This window comes from Schistocerca americana, chromosome 2 (assembly GCF_021461395.2).
Source record: "Schistocerca americana isolate TAMUIC-IGC-003095 chromosome 2, iqSchAmer2.1, whole genome shotgun sequence".
In the NCBI taxonomy this organism is placed as follows: domain Eukaryota; kingdom Metazoa; phylum Arthropoda; class Insecta; order Orthoptera; family Acrididae; genus Schistocerca; species Schistocerca americana.
In genome coordinates this window covers 338,771,294-338,794,315 of record NC_060120.1, presented here as the reverse complement: position 1 = coordinate 338,794,315, position 23,022 = coordinate 338,771,294, and the positions used below count along the sequence as shown (strand labels likewise).

The window sequence follows — 23,022 nt, the reverse complement described above, 5'->3', positions numbered from 1 at the left end:
GAATTAATATTTGCCAATGGCTTTATTATGTGTGAAGCAATTTTTGTTATGACTGATGTTGGTGCTTCATTTACACAAACTGAAGTTTTTTAGTGTAGTCTTTTGATCCCCTTTTAATACTCCATATTCATTTATTGAAATAGTTTTCATACTGCTGGCAAATCTTTAATGTTGTGATGTGTGTCTACTTCTGAAGGGGTGTAAAGTATGAAATGCACTTACGAAATAATTATTTGAATTGTTTGACAAGTATTTTATTTAAATATTGATACAAGAAAATTGTAATTAATTGTCTGCTTTGTATGTTGATTTCAGTGGAGACGATTCAACTTTTTTGAGTTGATTCAAGATGTTGACAATGGGAAAATAGCTGAGACACTGAAGGTATGCCACCTGAATGGCTTTCTTTTTGTATTCAGCTCTGTACTGATTTAACTAGTAATAGTTGGTAATAGAAGAGTTAAATTAGATCAATTAATTCATATTTGATAAGTATGGCATCTCTCATAGACTAAGAATATTGATCAGATTGGAGTTATGTTGTGTATCATTTTTGCAATGTTCCAAAGAAAATACGCACTAAACCTATACACCTATCTCTCCCTCGAACCCTCAACCCCACCAACATGAAGTTTACATATAGTGAGTTTCTGGCTCCAAGAGGTGAAGTACTTGGTACTTCCAATAAAACTTATAAGATAATCGGTTGCTTATCATAAACTCAAAGAAACCTGAGATAGACATGCTCTTTCATAATTGAGATATGCCCAACTCCAGGAAAGCCAATGATTTCATAGACCAAAAAACTTTTTGTAATATGTTAGAGAAATTTAAAGTTGGTAAAAAGACAATGAAACAAACTTGTAACAGCAACAACAGCTAAATTTATGAAAGAACATTTTTAACTACGGGAAGTCAATGCAGGTGTCAGAGAAGGAGGTGATTTGTTTGAGCACGGTTCATTTTAGTGGTTAAAAAATGGTGACTATTAGTTGATGACTCAAAGAAGAAGAAGTAAAAAAGGAGTTCCGTATTCTGTATGAGGCCAGACCTTTTCTAAACTATCAACATTTAATCAGCATATTTGCAGACCTATGGATTTAGATATTTAGGTGGTATTATTAAACTAAAGATGGCGGACAGTGCAGTGCGACATATTGAGAACACTCTTATGAAGATCGGAAAAGTGGCAGAAGGAGGAGGATATATGAAGAAGGAAATGAAGAATGAATTACTAGATGCGGTGAGTGAAATAAGAAAATGCTTAGAATCTTTGAAAAACGAAACAAAAGCAAAGGAGGAGGAGAACAGGAATCCTATGAGAAAGGTTAGGAACATCCAGCAAGAGGAGATGAGCGAGGAAGAAGACAGCTGCACTGCCAGACAACTAGCAACATCTATCGGAGAAACACAGGAAACAGCACGTGGCGGACAGTGGACTGCTGGACACTTAGTGACATCTATTGGGGAAACACAGGAAACAGCACATAGTGGACAGAGGCAGTCAGAAGAGAGACCTACAGAATCTGAGAAGAACTTCAGCGGAGACATCTTCGGAGTGGGTAGCTCTCTGGAAAACGCAAAAAAAGACGAAAATAACACGGAAATGAGAGAATTGAGGCATAAAATGGAGGAGGTAACTGATTTCCTAAAAAACCAACTAGGGATGTTAATACAGGAGTAAATAAAGAAAACTCTAGAAAAGGAAAGTCACCTAGAACCAGGGAAAACCAAAACTGATGGAAACAACATACAAACTAAGTACAACAACAAAGTTAAGCCAAGGGGAACAACAATATACAGAAATCCTCTGCTCCAGCAACAAAGGCAGCCACAAGTCCAAATCAATGCACATGAGCAACATAATAAAACCCGAAATCAGGTTAATGAACTAGAGGAACCAACTTGGAGTACTGTGGTAGGAAGAAGCTAGTACAGCAGAAGAAACCAGAGTAAAAATAAAACCATAATGGGTAAAAAAAAAGAAGGAATGCAAGCATCAGAAACAACAGCATGGCTATATATCAGTAACTTAAAGAGAACCACCACAACTGATACAATAGTGAAATATCTCAACAAGAATGGAATACTGGGACAACTAGAATGTGAAGAACTGTGCACACTGGGCGACAAAAAAGCTGTCAGAGTAGACATTCTGTTTGAAGATCTACAAATCACACAAGAACCAGAATTCTGACCAGAAAACATAAAAGTATGTTGATTTCGTTTCCCAAGATGATCAATGAAAGATGGAGCAGAGCTCAACTAAACTAAGAAGAAAACCAGAAGAACAAGAAATAAAAGCAGTCTTGTGGAATACAAAGGGAATAAAAAGTGCTCTTAACCTAACACCAACAGACATTGTGCAAAACTCGGATGTTCCAATTCTAACATGAACCTTCCTGATAGACAGCTGGCAACATAAAGATTTCTACAATTTTCACCTAATGGCAAAGAAGGGAGAAAGAGGATGGCCCTTGGGAAGAGTATCTATCCTACTGAAACCCTGGATAACCCCCACAAAAAAAATTCATAAAACAAGAAAATAGTATGTTAGTAGAAGCATCAAACATAAATATAATTGCAGCCTATTTCCAACTGCACACAAATGCTGTAGAAATAATTGATGAAATAGTCACACTCATCAACCAATGCGACAGCTAACCCACCATTATTGCAGGCGATCTCAACTGCAGAATAGACACGGAGAACTATAAAACAAGATAAGTCGTTGAAACCCTAGAAGAAGATGGTTTCATGCTGCTGAACGATAGACAGATACCTACACACACACACACACACACACACACACACACACACACACACACACATATATATATATATATATATATATATATATATATATATATATATATATATGCCACAATGGTAAAAGCACCATTGATAATGCACTAACAAGAGGAGAAATAAAAGGAAGTATTCAACCAATATGGCATGACTCCATGACGTCTATACGAAAACACATTCCAATGAAGATAAAAATAAATAATGTCACGCCACCACCAGCAAGAATGACCCTCCAAATCACACAAAGAAAACTAGATAAAGAAAAACTAACAAACCAGCAAGAACAAATAACACAAATAGAAACTTTAATAGAGGAAGGAAACCTTGAAAAAGCAACAAACAAAAATAGAAGACCTCCTAAAAAATTTAGTGATACAAACAAACCCAGAAACAAGGGCGGCAAAAAGATGGTTCGATGCTGAATGCTACAGCAAAAGGAACACTGTTCTAAGAACGCTCCACACATTAAGAAACCAGCATGACAAGGAAACACGAAAACTATACACAGAAGAGAAGAAAATCTACAAAAAAAAGCTAATAGAAGAGAAGAAAAAAGAATACATAGAAAGAGAGGCAAAAAGAGAAGCGGATGAAGCAGAGCAAGACCACGAAGACTGGCTCATACACCAATTATAGACATGAAGGAATGGGAAGACCACTTCAGTAAAATACTGAACAAATTAGGAATCAAAACACCCCCAAAGAAAGAGAAACAACATCAAACAAAGGAAAAAGACAATGTATGGGAACCTCTAAATGAAGAAGATGTAGAAGAAGTAATAAAAACACTGAAGAACAAGAAAGCAGCAGGACCTGATAATATATATAATGAACATATATAAAAGATGCGAAAGAGGCTCTCCAACATGTGTGAATCAAACTATTCGACAAATGCCTGGACCTTTGAAGAATTCCGACCTGATGGACACACTTGATAATAAAAGTTCTCTACATAGGTAGAGGAGACCCAATGGACACAAACAAGTACAGAGGCATAGCCCTGGAAAATACTCAGTTAAAGATGTTTTCAAAGATAATTATACAAAAAATCAAAGCCTGTGTGGACAGTCACCTCCCAGAGTGACAAATGGGCTTCAGATCTGGAAGATCAACCCTTACGGCAGTCAGGCTTCTTCTAAACAACATCGACGAAGGGCTACAAAAGAAACAAATGTTCTACACAGTGTTCATAGACTTTACCAAAGCCTTTGACCTACTGGAAAGAGATTTCATAGTCCGAAAACTGGAAAACGCAATGGGAGAAGATAGTGTATGGGCAAGAATAATCAAGTGGATCCTCAAATACAACTTAATCACAATATCAGACAACCTCTCTTTTTCGAACCTCATTCTACAATCAAACAGAGTCTTACAGGGTGGCCCAATGAGCCCTTTGCTGTACATTCTTGCCACTTAAGAAGTACTGCGAATTGGAGAAAATGAAGATGATGTATACATATATGCATACGCTGACGACATAGCCATAGGATCAACAGATATACAGAAGCTGCAGAAAATCATTGAGAAAATAGATGAATGGTGCAGTGAACACAAACTACACGTAAGCATAACAAAGACAGAAATAGTGTTTCTCAGAAAAGGAGGCAGAACACCCAAGAATGCGGAAATCAACATCAGCGGACAAAAAATAAAAATCTCATCAGACTTTAAATACCTGGGGGTGACATTGCAACCAACAGGCTAAACAAAAATACATCATAACGTGCAGCCCAAGCAATAATAGCAATACAGGACATCAAAAACATCCTACTACTCAGTCTAGAAACGGCCATGAAATTATTCAATGCAAAAATCTTGCCAATCCTGGCCTATGGGATGGGGGTTATATGGGACCATCTGACAGAAAAAAAATCCAAAAACACTGTTCTTGTTGCGGTCTTCAGTCCAGAGACTGGTTTGATGCAGCTCTCCATGCTACTCTATCCTGTGCACGCTTCTTCATCTCCCAGTACATACTGCAACCTACATCCTTCTGAATCTACTTAGTGTGTTCGTCTCTTGGTCTCCCTCTACGATTTTTACCCTCCACGCTGCCCTCCAATACTAAATTGGTGATCCCTTGATGCCTCAGAACATGTGCTACCAACTGATCCCTTCTTCTAGTAAAGTTGTACCACTAACTCCTCTTCTCCCCAATTCTGTTCAATACCTCCTCATTAGTTATGTGATGTACCCATCTAATCTTCAGCATTCTTCTGTAGCACCACATTTTGAAAGCTTCTATTTTCTTCTTGTCTAAACTATTTATCATCCAGGTTTCACTTCCATACATGGCTTCTCTCCATACAAATACTTTCAGAAACGACTTTCAGAAACATCTATACTCGATGTTAACAAATTTCTCTTCTTCAGAAACGCTTTCCTTGCCATTGGCAGTCTACATTTTATATCCTTTCTACTTCGACCATCATCAGTTATTTTGCTCCCCAAATAGCAAAACTCCTTTACTACTTTAAGTGTCTCATTTCCAAATCTAATTCCGGCAGCATCACCCGATTTAATCTGACTACATTCCAATATTCTCATTTTGCTTTTGTTGATGTTCATCTTATATCCTCCTTTCAAGACATGGTCCATTCCATTCAGCTGCTCTTCCAGGTCCTTTGCTGTCTCTGACAGAATTACAATGTCATCGGCGAACCTCAAAGTTTTTATTTCTTCTCCATGGGTTTTAATTCCAAATCCGAATTTTTCTTTTGTTTCCTTTACTGCTTGCTCAATATACAGATTGAATAACATCGGGGATAGGCTACAACCCTGTCTCACTCCCTTCCCAACCACTGCTTCCCTTTCATGTCCCTCGACTCTTATAACTGCCATCTGGTTTCTGTACAAATTGTAAATAGCCTTTCGCTCCCTGTATTTTACCCCTACCACCTTCAGAATTTGAAAGAGAGTATTCCACTCAACATTGTCAAAAGCTTTCTCTAAGTCTACAAATGCTAGAGACGTAGGTTTGCCTTTTCTTAATCTATTTTCTAAGATAAGTTGTAGGGTCAGTATTGCCTCACGTGTTCCAACATTTCTATGGAATCCAAACTGATCTTCCCCGAGGTCAGCTTCTACCAGTTTTTACATTCGTCTGTAAAGAATTCCTGTTAGTATTTTGCAGCCATGGCTTATTAAACTGATAGTTCGGTAATTTTCACATCTGTCAACACCTGCTTTCTTTGGGACTGGAATTATTATATTCTTCTTGAAGTCTGAGGGTACTTCACCTGTCTCATACATCTTGCTCACTAGATGGTAGAGTTTTGTTAGGCCTGGCTCTCCCAAGTGGTTCTAATGGAATGGTGTCTACTCCTGGGGCCTTGTTACGACTTAGGACTTTCAGTGCTCTGTCAAACTCTTCACGAAGTATCATATCTCCTGTTTCATCTTCATCTGCATTCTCTTCCATTTCTATAATATTGTCCTCAAGAACATCAGCCTTGTTTAGACTCTCTGTGTACTCCTTCCACCTTTCTGCTTTCTCTTCTTTGCTTAGAACTGGGTTTCCATCTGAGCTCTTGATATTCAAACAAGTGGATCTCTTTTCTCCAAAGGTCTCTTTAATTTTCCTGTATGCAGTATATCTTACCCTAGTGATATATGCCTCTACATCCTTACATTTGTCCTCTAGCCGTCCCTGCTTAGCCATTTTGCACTTCCTGTTGATCTCATTTTTGAGACATTTGTATTCCTTTTTGTCTGCTTCATTTAGTGCATTTTTATATTTCCTCCTTTCATCAATTAAATTCAATATCTGTTCTGTTACCCCCCCCCCCCCCCCCCTTTTCCCCCGATATCTAGTCCTTGTCTTTTTGTCTACTTGATCCTCTGCTGCCTTCACCATTTCGTATCTGAAAGCTCCCCATTCTTCTTCTACTGTCTCTCTTTCCCCTGTTCTTGTCACTCATTCCATAATAGTTTCTCTGAAACTTTCTACAGCCTCTGGTTCTTTCAGTTTATCCAGGTCCCATCTCCTTAAATTCCTATCTGTTTGCAGTTTCTTCAGTTTTAGTCTACAGTTCATAACCAATAAATTGTGGTCAGAGTCCACATCTGCCCCTGGAAATGTCTTACAATTTAAAACCTGGTTCCTAAATCTCTGTCTTACCATTATATAATCAACCTGATACCTACTAGTATCTCCATGGCTCTTCCATGAATACAGCCTTCTTTCATGATTCTTGAACCAAGGGTTAGCTGTGGTTAAGTTATGCTCTGTGCAAAATTCTACCAGGCGGCTTCCTCTTTCATTTCTTCCCCCCCCCCCCCCCCCCCCCCCATCCATATTCACCTACTACATTTCCTTCTCTCCCTTTTCCTACTATCAAATTCCAGTCACCCATGACTATTAAATTTTCGCCTCCCTTCACTATCTGAATAATTTCTTTTATCTCATCATACATTTCATCAATATCTTCATCATCTGCAGAGCTAGTTGGTATATGAACTTGTACTACTGTGGTAGGCGTGGGCTTCGTATCTATCTTGGCCACAATAATGCGTTCACTATGCTGTTTGTAGTAGCTTACCAGCATTCCTATTTTCCTATTCATTATTAAACCTACTCCTGCATTACCCCTCGTTGATTTTGTATTTATAACCCTGTATTCACTTGAGCAGAAGTCTTGTTCCTCCTGCCATCGAACTTCACTAATTCCCAGTAGATCTAACTTTAACCTATCCATTTCCCATTTTAAATTTTACAATCTACCTGCCCGATTAAGGGATCTGACATCCCACACTCTGATCCGTAGAACGCCAGTTTTCTTTCTCCTGATAACAAAGTCCTCCTGAGTAGTCCCCGCCCGGAGATCTGAATGGGGGACTATTTTACCAGAAACACTAGAAAAGGTAAAATCGACTTACCTAAAAAGAGCGCTAGGTCTCTAAAAGACAGCAAGATCTAGACTACTGTACCTGCTAGCAAGTGAGACATTCCTAATTGAAGACATCAAACTTTGTTATATGATGCCACACACCAGAGCTTCCAGAAGTCAACTGAAGATCATGGAGGATAAACGAGAAAAAGTATGGCCGGAGTTCTATGGCACCAAAGCAATGACGAACCGCTCATGGACAGCACCAAACTTCGAACTGTGACATATTGTAACTAGATTATCTGTTCACGGCTTTCATCATGTAATTTGCAAAAACGACCCAACCACAACATCTGTATGTGAACTGTGTAACAAAGCCTGTGAATGATATCACGTAGAACTGTGCGGTAAAAGAGTGAAATCTATAAATGAATATGCAAAAATGTAAAATGTCAAGCAAAGTAACTGTATATGACTATTTGGCTGCAATTTTATTAAATAAAATTAAACTATTAGTACTAAATCAGTGATCAAACAATGAAAATTCTGTAAAACTACAGAGGACACACAAACTCATGTCTAGTAGATACAACAAAAAAATCTGAACCAGAAATGCAAAAGTACGGCAGTATAATACAACTGCCTGAATAGATACACTTTACGTTACTTTTTATGACAAAAGTGCCAAGAGTTTGGCTGCAATTTTATTAAATAAAATTAAACTATTAGTACTAAATCAGTGATCAAACAATGAAAATTCTGTAAAACTACAGAGGACACACAAACTCATGTCTAGTAGATACAACAAAAAAATCTGAACCAGAAATGCAAAAGTACGGCAGTATAATACAACTGCCTGAATAGATACACTTTACGTTACTTTTTATGACAAAAGTGCCAAGAGTTCAAATTAAACTTTGAGAGGAAATTTCTGGTATAATGTGAAATACTTACAGATATCAAATTAAGTGACTAAAAAATACCAAAACAGGAGAGGAAAGTTTGAGGACCACACTGATCCGGCTGAGGGAAAAAACTATACAAATGCTGAAAAGTAATGCTTCTTAATTTTTTTATTCTGCCCTCAATATAATTTTTTTTTTTTTTTTTTTTTTGTGTATATACTGATGCGTGTTGCAACCCTCTTCTGCTAGGAGGACTCTAAATTGTTGTGATGAACATGGCAGTGTGTGTAACATAACTATGTTGATGCGTTGACAACAGTGTGCTGTAGTCAAATTTAACATGGCAGAAAATGTGCCACCAACTGAAACCTATAGAAGAACGAAAGCTTTGCATGGTGCTGAAGGTGTTGACATCAGTAATGTGCAATGTTAGGTTCTTTGTGCTCATAATGAAGGACGTGGTGGTGCTAACGTTGACGTGCATGACAAGAGTTCAGAGTGGATGACCTCGTGTGACAACCAACAAGACTCATTGGAATCGTGTTGATGAACTCGTCAGAGAACATCATTGGATGACACAGATACAGCTCTCAGGTAAGTATGACATGTCGTGAGAGCATGTACAGGCCATCATTGCAGAACTGCAGTACAGAAGACTGTGTGCATGATGAGTGCCTCAAATGTTCACTTCTGAGGAACAGAGGAGATTGGATATGTGTCAACAATTTCTATTGCATTCTGAGTCTGAGGGTGATGAGTTTCTTAACAACACTGTTACAGATGATGAAAATTGTGTTCACCAATTTGTCTCCCAAAAACAAGAGATCATCAAAGGATTTCTGCCACGAAGGCTCGCTAATGCCAAAAAAGTTCAAGAACATGCCATCAGCAGGCAAAGTCATGCTCACAGTGTTCTGGGATGTTCAAAGTGTGGCACAGTTGGAATTATGCATAAAGGCACCACAATAAACTCTGCAAGGTACAGCGAGACTGTAAGAAAACTGAAAGCCGAATTCAAAGACTTCCTCCATACGTAGAGCAGCCTCTTCTTCAGCATGACAATGGCCCACCACAAACAAGTCCTGCAACATCTGCAGCAGTCCGATGCCTTGGGTCCACTGTCATCGGATCATCCTCCATACAGTCCCAAGTAGCCACATTTGATTTTCACGTTTCCAAAACTTAAAGAACGCTCTCTAGGCTGTGCTTTGATAGTGATGAAGTGATGCAAGCAGAGGTGAGGTTGTGGCTCTTTCAACAAGGCCAAACATTCTACAGTGATGGTATCAACAAACTGGTCTTTCATTGTGAGAAATTTGGTTGTTGCTAATGTGTGTCTATCGTGAAATAAATACAGTCGGACAATGGAAAATCCAGGCTGGAATAATGATAATACATTGAGGTGACAAAAGTCATGGGATACCTCCTAATATCACGTTGGACCTCCTTTTGCCCGGTTTAGCACAGCAGCTTGATGTGGAATTGACTCAACAAGTCCTCTGCACAAATATTGAGCCATGCTGCCTCTATAGCCCTTCATAATTGTGGAAGTGTTACCAGTGCAGGATTTTGTACACAAATCTATCTCTTGATTATGCCCCATAAATGTTCAATGGGGCTCATCTTGGGTGATCTGGGTGGCCAAACCATTTGCTTGAATTATCCAGAATATTCTTCAAACCATTCATGAACAGTTGTGGACTGGTGACATGGCACATTGTCATCCATAAAAATTGCAGCACTGTTAGGGAACATGAAGCACGTGAATGGCTGCAAATGGTCTCCAAGTAGCTGAACACAACCATTTCAAGTTGATCAGTTCAATTGGACCAGAGGACCCAGTCCATTCTATGTAAACACAGTTCACAGCATTAGGGATCCACCATCGGTTTGCACAATGCCTTGAACCCTACCACCAGTTTTTACCATTTGAAATTAGGACTCATCTGACCAGGTCATGGTTTTCCTGTTGTCAAGGCATCCAGCTGATATGGTCGTGAGCCCAGGAGAGGCACTGCAAGCGACATTGTGCTGTTAGAAAAGACATTCGCATTAGTTGCCTGCTCCCATAACCCATTAATGCTGAATTTCACTGCACTGTCATAATGGCTACATTTGTCATACATCCCACATTGATTTCTGCAGTTATTTCAGGAAGTGTTGCTTGTCTGTTAGCACTCACAACTTTGTGCCAACACTGCTGGTCTCGGTTGTTAAGTGAAGGCCGTTTGCCACTGTGTTGTCCGTGGTGATAGGTAATGTCTGAAATCTGCCATTCTCAGCCCACTCTTGATGCTGTGGCTCTCGGAATATTGAATTTCCTAATGATTCATGAAATGGAATGTTCCACATGTCTAGCTCCGACTAGCATTCTGTGTTCAAAGTCTGTTAATTCCAGATTTGCGATCATAATCACTTAGGGAACCTTTTCGCATGAATCACTTGAGTACAAATGAAAGCTCCGCCAATGCACTGCCACACTGCCCCTTTTATACCATGTGTACGCAATACTACTGCCATCTGTACATGTGCATGTCACTCTAGACCTGAAGAATAAAATGTAGAATATTAATGAAATGTCTTTTATTCGAAAAGCTTTAAGACTTTTCACATAAAGCGTTACTTTTCAGCACTCCCTTGTCTATGACATTAGGAAATTCTAAGGCTACATATGTAGTGTGTATAAGAGCAGACTCTCAAAAAGTGACTTAAACCTTGCCATATCAGTAAAAATCAGAATAATTGGTTTAAAGAAATTAATGAAGACCAAAACAAAATTGGCATTCATGATGAAATCGGTTAACGTAACTCAAAACCCAATTCTCTAAATCTCAAAAACAAATTTGCTGAGAAGCCCACTGGACAAAATGCAGCAGCAACTGAAAAATATAAGAAGAAACACATTGAAAACACAAAAATATGTTGGGATGCTAAGTAAGTTCAAACACGCTCCTCAGTTGGCCGTATTGAGGAAACAACTAAAAAGAAGTGCTTGCTATCTTACCTGTGGAAGCTGAGAAGAAGGAAAGATACACAATAAGATAACTGGCAAAAGAGAGGGAGTATAAAAAATGGAACTGATTGTGTTTCTATTGAAATAGAAGTAAGGAGTATTTAATGATGGAATATTGATGGGAGAAAGGTGAGGTATGGAGTGGGGGCAGAGAGTGATTTTTTTTTCTTTTTTTTTGGGGGCGGGGGAGAGGGAGAGAAACAATGGAGGAGGTCATAGATAGCAAAGGTTGTGAAGAGGTATAAAAAAACTGTGTGGTGGACCTGGACTTATCCATCATGAGCAATGTTCTTAAGGGCTGAACTTTCCAGGCATCTGTCAAGATATTGTGGCAAAATGACTTTAGTCACAGCCTTTCTTTTCAGTATCCTTTCTTCCGGGAGTGCTAATCCAATAAGTATGGAGGAGAACTTCTGTAAAGTTTCTTAGGTTAGAGAGGTATTGGTGAAAGTAAAGCTGAGACATGAGGACGAGCAGTAAATTGTTTCGAGTTATCTTAGTTGGTAACAGCATTGTCTATGAAATGCAAAACTCTGGGCTTGAGACCCGATCTGACAGAATCTGCAGGGAAGTTTCAAAACCGAGCAAATTGTGCTGCAGAATTAAAGATTTATTCTTGAAGGTGTTCAGTCTATGTATGGGAAGAGGAGTGGGAAACTTATATCAAATGATAAACATGTTTTTGTGCCTAATAAAGTTAAGAAGTGTTGTAGAAGCTCATAATTACTGATGGGATCAGCTTGTATAATATTATAAAGTATTTGGATGTTTGAGCTGTGCTCCAAAAAATACATTTATTTTAACATGTAGTAACTAATTCAAAGTGTATGGTTTGACTGACTACTTTGAATATTTGAAGTGTTAATGTCTCTTTAAATGTCTGTACATGTTTGTTTAGGCTATTCTGAGGCTCTGTTCTTTCAATTCACAATATCTCTTCAAGAATTTGTCTTGTTATTTTGATACAATAATAACTTTACCTTGTAACAGTTGGTTCATCATTATTTGTTGATTTACTTACATGCATTTCTAAAAGAACAGTCACTGTTGATGGTCCAGAGCTCTATGAAATACTTCAGAATTAATTTGCTGGCTGCAAATATATTGACATCAATTTGATTTTGTAATTCTTATTTTCAGTATATTTGTAATTTAAAGTTATAAGAAGGCAGAATGTCTGGCCAACACTTGCCTTCAAGAGACAAAATTTTAAGTAGGCCTACTGCTAATAGACAAACATAAAATTACAAAATTATCTCATATCCTTCTGACTGGTAGTTCCTTCCTTATAGAGGAAAGAATGAAAAGTAGGGATATATCAGTAAGGAGGGATAAGTCACTAAAGCCCTCTGAGGTGAGGGACTCCCTTGTTTTGAGGATGCCGTGATACAGACTTGGGTTCATAATGATACTTTGCTTTATGTCATTGCGGTCTTGGTACTTAGTTATGTTCCATTCTGACTTTCCTTTCTATATGCTCACTGCTTTTTAGCTTGTTGTTGGAATATTTGCTGACACTCAAGTGGTTAATTTTCATAGAATCTGAGTACGTTCAATAACTTCCGCTTCTTTATACCTATTTTACAGTATTCTTTCCATACATTGTTATCTTTTTAAAGTATCCTTTGTTTTCAGTCCCAGTTGCACATTTTTTTATACAGTTTCAATCTTTCAATCTCCCTGGACCATCTCCAGATCTAAAAACAAAATAAAGCTAGATATGTACTTTCTATTATTTTACAAAATTTGTATGAGTATTTTATATAGATGTGAAATTTTTCATGTATATTTGTGTCGGCAACCTGTTTTGTATCGAAACCAGACTCAGTTGTGATATGCAACTATGGTCCATGTTTTAAATAGGCATCTGGTGGAGGTAAGGGAGAAAAATTGGACAGAGGAGGTATTGGGAAAGAGGAAGGAAGCCAGGGAGGAGGAGTGGGGAGAATGTAATGAGCATAGTGGATTTACGTTCGATAAAACATTGTATTAACTCCTGTAGAGTGCACCACTGCCAAGCAGAAGCGAATCCAATTAACTATAACTGTCGCTCCTGTTCCCTGCAATTTTAGTTGGTTCACGTAGTTTCACTTTTATAATGTTACTGTTTTATGCCTTTTATAAATTTATAATTCCTTTTAATATTTTAAGACATTTCATTCAATTTTAGTGACTTCATGTAATTCAACATTAATAATTTTACTATTTTATACCTTTTACAGTGTGCACAGGCATTGTTCTACAGTGTTAACATGTTATCGATAATTTTTATGCTATTTTACTCTTATAATTTCAGCGTAAGACTCCCTCTTCTACACAAGTTTTTACAATGTTTTATCTAATGTAAATTTGTCATGCTCACAACATCCCTCCCTTTGTTTTCACACTCTTAATGTTTTAATGATAACTTTTACATAATTTCACCTTTTAAAATTTAGTGTAAGATTCTTTCTTTCTATACATTTTTCTACGATGTTATACCGAATGTAAATCTGATGTGTTCATGACACGCCTCCTCATTTTTACAGACTGTTAATATTTCAACAAAAAAATTCATAATATTACTTTTTATAATTTTAGGGTAAGACACTTTTTTTATACAAAGCACAATAATGTTACTGACTGTAAATCCATTACACTCATCACATCCCTTCTCTTTCCCCTTCCTGCCTTCTTTCTCCTTTCCCAATACCCCCTCACTCCACTTTTACCCCCCTCCGCTCTCTCCATTTTGCCCCTCTCCACTCCCTCCACCAGCAGCCTATTTAAAACGTGGACCACCGTTGCTTACCACAATACTCTGATGTATGGTTCCGATACAGATACAATGGTTGCTGATGCAACTGCACAGGTAAACTCTGCAGCTGTGTAAAATTGTAAAGTAATAGATAATACGTTTAATGTTACTTTTTTCAGATCAGAAAGTGAGCCAGGGAGATAGAAACTAGTCATACTATGTAAAAACCTACAACTGTGACTGAAAATAAACAAGATTTTAAAATTGTTTTAAATATTATTAAAGTTTGCGACTCTTTTGTGGTGAATATGTTGGCAATACAGGATTTTCACTTACTCATTTTGACACCCAAAGAAGGATCCGTGTTCTAACGTGGATACCAATGTCTCTTTTTGTGCTGTTCATATGACACGTCATGTGGTCCCTCCCTTTATAATTAAGTGTTCTTTTACCAATATTCCAGGACAGAAAAATTACTGCATCTACTAGTGGCCATGGGCATCTTGTATTTGGAGACTCTGAAGGAAATATTCATTTAGTAAGCCGCTTGTTTCATGTGACTTCTTTCCGAGCACATGAACTGACTGTTAATTTTGCAGAGCAGCTACGGCATTCTGCTATACTTGTTACTGTTGGGGTAAGTGAAAGAGAAGTTTCGAAGTTTACCATTGGCAATTACTGTAAATTAATTTTTGTGTGTAACCATCTTCAAGTGTAATATGGAGAATGGTAAAGTATCACTGTTCTGATATGCCAAATTGCAGGTAACAAATTCTTTGTACTGTAGAGAGTTGGACGTATAAAGATATATGGGATTGATCTTTATTTTCATCCTGAAGCATTGGTGATTCCTTAGAGACAATCATGTTGCAGAGAAACAAATGGGTGAAAAACAGGACCTGGCAGAAATCTGTGCATAACACAGAAGATATTGAATTTTATTGATGAAAAAGGAAAATATAAATATGTAAACTGTAGAAGCATGAATGACTAGGAGAAAGATAGATGCTGGCTGTAGGAAAACTAAAGAAACCTGTGAAGGAAAGAGAAGCATCTGTATAAATATTATGAGCTTAGGTTGCAAGCCATCACTGAGCAAATAAAGTAAGCCTGAAAGGTTGAAGGACACAATATAAGGGCTGTACAAGAGAAATGAACTTGAATACAGTATTGTAGAAAGGAAGGTGTAAGCAGATGAAGGTAATGGGAGATGTGGTATGTGAGAAAAATTTTTGAAGAGCACAGGAACACCTAAGTCAAAACAAGGTCCATGGAGTAGATGACATTCCCTCAGAGTTATTGAATCCTTGGGAGAGCGAGTCATAAGTAAACTATTCCACTTGGTGTGTAAGATATATGAGTCGTGCAAAATACCCCCTGACTTAAAGAAGAATGTAATAATACTAAGCTCAAAAATGCAGATGGCTATAGGCATGACTATTACTAAATTTTTGGTTTAACAAGCGTTTGCTACACAATATGGTAATAAGTTATTTACAAAGAATGGAAAAACTGGCAGAAGCAAAAATCAGGGAAGATGAATTTCAGTTCTGTAGAAGAGTAAGAACATATGAGACAATACTGACCTTACTATTTTTCTTAGAAAATATGTTGATGAAAGAGAAACCTACATTTATAACATTTGTATATTTAGAGAAAGCTTATACAGTGTTGACCGGAATACACTCTTTGAAATTCTGAAGGTAAGAGACATAAAATTCAGGGATAGAAAAGTTATCAACAACTTGTGTAGAAACCAAACTGAAATTAAAGGAGTTGAAGGACAGAAAAGGAAACCAATAGTTGAGATGGGAGGGAGACAGTTTGAGAAGTGGTATTGGAAACCAATGGGAAGTTTGGAAAGGGAATTAATGTCCAAGAAGAAATAAAAACTACAAGGTTTACTGATGACATTATAATTCAGTCATTGATGGCAAAGGACTTGGAAGAGCAGTTGAACAGAATGGATAGTGCCTCGAAAATACATTATAATGTGAATATCATCTGAAGGAAAACAGGGGTAATGGAATGTGGTTGAACTAAATCAGGCGATGCTAAGGCAACTAGATTAGGAAATGAGACTCTCAAAGTAGTAGATGAATTTTGCTCTTTGAGAAGCAAAATAACAGATGATGGCAAAAGTAGAAAGTGTGCAAAATCCAGACTGGTAATGGCATGAGAAGCATCTCTGGAAAAGAATATAAATTTGAATCTTAGGAAGTCCTTTTGGAAGGTATTTGTCTGGAGTGTAGCTGTGCACGAAAGTGATACATGCGTGATAAGCAGTGACACATTCTCTTCATTTCCACTGAATATTGCACACATAGAACAGTCATATACTACATTTATTTGCATACTCCACATGCTTTCTTATGGTATGTGGCGGAGGGTACTTCTCACATCACATCATTTCCCTTCTTTTATGTTGCATTCGCAAATAGTGCATGGGAAGAATGAGTGTCAGTAAAGCTCTGCATCAGCTCTAATTTCTCAGTTTTACTCATTCCTGTTGTTTTGTGAGGTATATGTGGGAAGAGTTGCTTGCCTCTTCCCAGAACTTACTCTCTAGGAATTTCAGTACTAAGCACACCACCTCTCTTTTAGTGTCTTCCTCTGGAATTTGTTGAGAATCTCTGTAATTCTGTTGTTCTTTACATTTAGAAATTTAATCGCTTATCCTTGCTTGAGGAGGTAGGCTACTTGATGTAGTACATCAAAAAATAACAGCTGGAGATTTTTTTTACTATGTATGAAAGAATTAATTCTTAATATTCCTGCATTGTTAATAGCCACTCCATTGGTTTGGCAATAAGTCCTAATATTCCTACAGTTTTACTAAGCATCGAATGTAACAACCTGTAACTGTAATGTTCTTGTCCTGCATCAGCATTTAAAGGAAAATAAATAGCAACTGTATTGCTAGGAGAATACTGACCTAACAATTTATCTTAGAAGATTGGTCGAAGGAAGGGAAAACTTACGACAATATTTACTGGAATATCCTCTTTGAACTTTTGAAATCCAGTAGTAGTTTTATAGTTTGTCAGCACTGCAAATATTGCTTGGCCAATAGCCTGCTTTCATCTTTCATTGTCCGAGGGTGAAACAGAGGCTTATGTAAGTCAAAAGATACGTTTTTACACCATGCTGTTACAAATATATAACTGTCAAATCTTAATTCAAATTTCTTTTATATTCTTGGTTTTATATTTTATCTTATGCGACATTAGTTGTAAGTATTTTGAGATAATTATTGGACCTGTGAGCACATAAGCCTCCATGGCCTTTGTCAGTATCATGAAAATCTTTCAGGGTGTATTGCTTTATCATTAGCATGTTAAATACAAGGTGTCCATAAATAAAGTTCCAGTTCCAAAATGCTGTGGAAAGAGACCCACTGCTCAGAATGACTTCAAATCTGAACAGCACATTATTGATGCAGAAGGATAAGTCATAGAACAAAACATGATTTAACAAAAATTTTACCAATAGGTGGCACTGTAAGCATTTTAACATAAATGGGAATGGCTACAAACGATAGACGAATCGCAATACAATGGTTATAGTTTGAGTTGCACATTACACCGTCCATATTATTCAGTGTGCACGAGAGCACAAGTTTGGTAATCAACAGTCATGGCGCTGTTGGGTAAGACCATCTGTCACAGCAACATTGTACCACATTGGATGAGAATAATCAGTTTGTAATTGTCTTGAAGCCAAAAACCACATAAAAAGCAAAATGACATTGGTTTTCAATTTTCCTGAGGCCAAAAACTGAATAAAAAACAAAATGACATTGGTTTATAATTGTCACTAGACTGGCAAAAGACAGGTTCACTATGCTGTCCACTGTTTTCTGACAAAAGTTGAAATCGAGAAACAGCATGTTCCACAACTGATCAGTGTTTCTCGGGGGTCACGTTCAAAATGTGTTGCACAATGCATGCCTTCAATTCAGCTATATTCATAATTGGAGCACAGAGCACATCATCTTTCAGATAACCACTCAGCCAGAAGTCACACGGATTAAGATGAGATGATCTGGATGGCCAGGCTGTAGGAAATGGACAGAAAATAATTATAGCATTTCAGAAATGCCTCTCAGTCAGTTCAGTGGCTGTGCAATTTGTGGAGGAGCACTGTCTTGCAGAAAAATGATTCTACCCACACATCCATACTGTTGAACGGTTGGAATGATGTGGTGCACAAAGGACTATCAAAGCATTTACCAGTGATGGTATAGGTAACAGGACTTGCAGGACTCATCATCTTGAGAAAAAAAGAAAAAGAAGGTCCTGCAATAAATGATGCCGTCAACCTGTAGCGGTGCTACCTGCTTTATTTCGTTTGTTGTCCTCAGTGTCAACATACTGGCTAAAAAAATAGGGGGTGAACGTGCAGTACTGTCTACTGTAGATGATGTAGCCGACAGATGCACAGTTGCGTTTCACAGTCTTTTACTTTCACTTTTCACAAGTTACTTGTTTAAATGATGAAATTAACATGTATCATTATGTAAACAATACTTTTGACAAAACTGTTAATTACTTTGGAATTAGTGAAGGGCTGGTTTTGCTAACATGTTTTCGATTAGAGCCAAATAGATACTTTAAGATTACTAGTATTTCATCTTCCAAATGTTTATAATGATCACACAATTTATCTTTGTTTGTAAGTCAACAATTGAATTTAAGTTATGAAACAATTACTGATTTTGCCCTATAATGAATGCTTTACCAGCAGCACATGATAATTCATAAAGAGAGTCATGCTGGGTGTCTCAGACGCAAACTGAGGAACAGCCATGTGTTGCGCATATCTATTGGTACGCATGTACGCATATTCTAGTGAAATTTGTGTCCCCCCCCCCCCCCCCCCCCCCCCCTTGCGTCAGTAATATGCCGTTCAAATTTGACGTCATTCTGAGAAGTAATTCTCTTTCTACAACATTTTGAAGCTAGAACTTTAATTATGGACATCTGATATTGTGTATTATATAAAACCAATTAGTTTTTTGCTGCACTGAAACTAGCATCATTTGAAGTAATTATGCTAATGTAAGATAGTATGGGTAAGTCATGCGATACCAGTACATTTTATTGCAACTGAATTGTGGTGTCTGATCCAAGGAGCATTTCATCTCTGAGGACATGCAGGCATTAGAGTTTCCACGTGCTCTGAGTACCTCTGTCACCAAAGCCAGTGGCAACCGGCAACAATATGTAGCAGACAGGGATCACAATTGACTTTTGCAGATTGTACTGCTAGTTAAGTGGACTACTCTGCAGCAAATTACTCAACAGTTAATAACCAAACATGAACAGTAATAGGGCAGATATGCTATCCAGAATCATACCTTCACTATGGCCTACAGGAGTGACTGCTCAGTGCAAACACCTGGACTGATGAGCTTTTCTTAATGTTGATATATACCAGTGGCAGAATATGAGTACATCAACCATGTGAGATAATGCTCTCCGCTTGTCTGCATTGCACTATTCTGTCAGTTTGTGCAGGTACTATCAAGTGTAGATTGAAATGAGGCTACTGATAACTATCAGAAGTTTTCATTCGCCAATGCTAAAAACTATATACTTTATTTCAATATAGAAATGCATTGTACATGCTAAATAGGCAAATAAAAGAAGTACTTTCTCTCTATATCATTAGGTACAATACAATATGGTTTAGATTTTAGCCTCTTCAAAGTATCCACCCTTGCCCTCATAACAGCTCTGCAAACTCTTGGTGTTCTGGAGATAAGGGTCATTCCATGTCAAGTGTCCCAGTTTAGAAGATGATCCCAGCTCGACCATCTTAAATTTTGATGAAATTTGTACAGGATGTACCTGAGGGCCCTACGTGAACTTATGCAAAGTTTCAGGCCCACCTGTAACTTGGTGTAGGTGCTAGAGCCATTTTCGTGAAGACCACTTTTACAGAGACCGAAAACTCTTGAAGAAATTGTCAAGTTTGGCATTCCAGTTTTCCTAATGTAAAAGAGCTAGACTCTTGCTTCTGGGTATAGTGTACAACTTTATGTGCTCCACACACAAATGTTGCAAGTAGAGTTCAGAAAGCAATGCATTTGGCATAATCTCAGTTCAAAGTGGGTAACAAATCATGTCGCGAGAAATTTGCCCCATAGTTTAACGAGGCATAAGTAGTGGAGAAAGTGCGCTATGGACCTAGTCTTTTGCCAAACTACTGTCTGTCTGGGTGTTTTGTACATCACAAATTTTGGCCTGGCTTGTGTGTTTAGTTACTGTAAATTTGCTAAAAAACATGAATGTATCAAAATATACCCGTGTCCAAAGTCATGTATCTCAAAATGGACGCCTACCACATTACATTCATTAACACCATTCAACAGAGCACATTTCATTCTATTAGAAAAACTTATTTTCATTTTGGTGTCTCTTTGGGTAAGGTGCAAAAAATTCACCTGAACTATTGACGTTTTTGGTAATTCGGAAAATCCTTGCATTGGTCCATGGTGGCTATGCCACTACCAATCTCAAGACTGGTAACCCCATCGCCCAGGGGCCACGCCCAATAGCCATGCGAGGTCAGCCATGGATGGGTTTCTTTACTGCAGGTTCCCAAGTCTGAATGTGGCTATCTAGCAGGTCCCCAAGCCTGTTTTGGGTGTCTCTGTGGTTCCCAAGCCGTAATGCAAAATTCTTCAATTGTTAAATGTTTCAATTGTTTGATGATGTACAAAACTGTTGCTTCTGGCAAACTGTATTGCCGCCCCATCATTGAAGCAGCTGGGACTGGTATGACTGCAATTATCTGTTGTTCTGGGATCCAGCATATGTCTCTTCTAGTAGGCCAATGAAATGATTGAGCAGCTCCATGAGGATGCATGAAATTAATCAAGGCATCTCTTTTTTTCACATGGAACTTCACAGATATTTCCTATCCACCATTTTCCATCATAAACACAAGCAACATACAGGCCAGGCTGTAGTTCATTAATGGCAAAATGTTTAGTAGCAACTTTAGCAGGTCGGTTAACATTTTCTATAAAGGACAATGTATCATTTGGTACTCTGTGAATCTTAAGTCGCTTTTCATCGATTGGCACAAAATGGCGATGGTCTCTTGTACCAGACACTGTACATCCATCTTCAAAACATTTCTCTTGATCAAGTTTTGCAACTTCAATAATTTCTTCTTTAATATAAATAAATTCAATGCCATGAACATTATTTTTGCAATATTCAAACAGATCAGTTGCTGTTAAGATTTGATTGTCAATTGGGCGTTGAAGGCTAGCCCTTACTGCTGAACGCTTAACTGTGCCCCCAATTCAGTCACATAGCGATTTCTCATGGCTTGTTCCGAAAAAATTCCATTCTGCAATAATGCCAAAATCTTTTTGATGATGGCAAAGATTTAGGAAGCTCTTAAAATTTTTGTACTGTGCTGCAGAACCATTGCTAAAATAATGAATGTGCTTAATTTCTTTAAAAATGCGCTTAATGGATGTGATCAAGTACATTAAAAACACGTGCACTGCAACTGTGTCATGTCGGAGGCAGTCACTGATTATGCAGTGGCTGACACTCTTTTGGTCTTCATTACCTTTGTAGAAAATGACAAATGGATGTATTGTAGCTTGACTATTTTCCCAGTGGAATCCCTGCAATGTGTCTTGGACAATAAGGGAGCAATTTTCTGTGAAATACATTAACATAATCGATTCTCATGGTTTGAGACCTTCTTCAGTGAACTGCAAATGCTTGCTCTGATGCTTTGCAATGTAGTGGTGAGTAGAAAGGGCCAACAGTTTTCTATGAATTCTTCCACTGTCATTTCTCTGGTTTCAAGTGTATCTGTATCAGTGTGAGTCAATTGTTTGAACTGAATTGTATCCTCAGGATCAATATCTGCAAAAGCACTTTCCAAATATTCATTTAGAGCTTCTGTTCCTGAACATACTTCACAGTGATGCAGCATGTAATCCTGTAATCCTTTGTTTCCAAATTATAGACAATTTTGCTCAGTAAAATTTTGTAATCTTCTTTATTGGGCTATGAATGTAATGTGGTCGGTGTCCATTTCGAGATACATGGCTTTTAACATGGTTATATTTTGATACATTCATGTTTTTTTTTTTTTTTTTTTTTTAGCAAATTTACAGGATGGTAGCACAGTAATTAAACACACAAGCCAGACCAAAATTTGTGATATACTAAACACCCAGACAGACAGTAGTTTGGCAAAGGACCAGGTCCATAGCACACTTGCTCCACTACTTATGCCTCGTTAAACTATGGGGCAAATTTCTCACGACATGATTTGTTGCCCACTTTGAACTGAGATTATGATGCATTCCTTTCTGAACTCTACTTGCAACATTTGTGTGTAGAGCACATAAAGTTGTACTACTATACACAGAAGCAAGAGTCTAGCTCTTTTACATTAGGAACAGTGGAATGCCAAACTTGACGATTTCTTCATGACTTTTCGGTCTCTGTAAAAGTGGTCTTCACAAAAATGGCTCTAGCACCTCAAACTAGTTACAGGTGAGCCTGAAACTTTGCATAAGTTCATGTAGGGCCCTCAGGTACATCCTGTAAAAATTTCATCAAAATTGAAGATGGTCGAGTTGGGAGCCCTAGGACACTTCATGTGGAACAACCCATAAGATTTTGTAGTTTTAAAAAAGGCTGGCAGCAGCAGTCGTAAACACATTTTCATTACCTAAAGTTTACAGCC

The 23,022-nt window shown here is 37.8% G+C and overlaps 1 protein-coding gene across 1 annotated transcript in view; it reads left to right on the top strand.

Annotated features, from left to right (window-relative positions):
• LOC124595002 (vacuolar protein sorting-associated protein 11 homolog) overlaps positions 1-23,022 on the top strand; it is a 178,968-nt gene that overhangs the window by 4,930 nt on the left and 151,016 nt on the right. The window contains exons 2-3 of the mRNA XM_047133548.1: positions 316-384; positions 14,756-14,929. Of these exons, the coding sequence (XP_046989504.1) occupies positions 316-384; positions 14,756-14,929 (243 nt within the window). The remainder of the gene's footprint in view (positions 1-315; positions 385-14,755; positions 14,930-23,022) is intronic.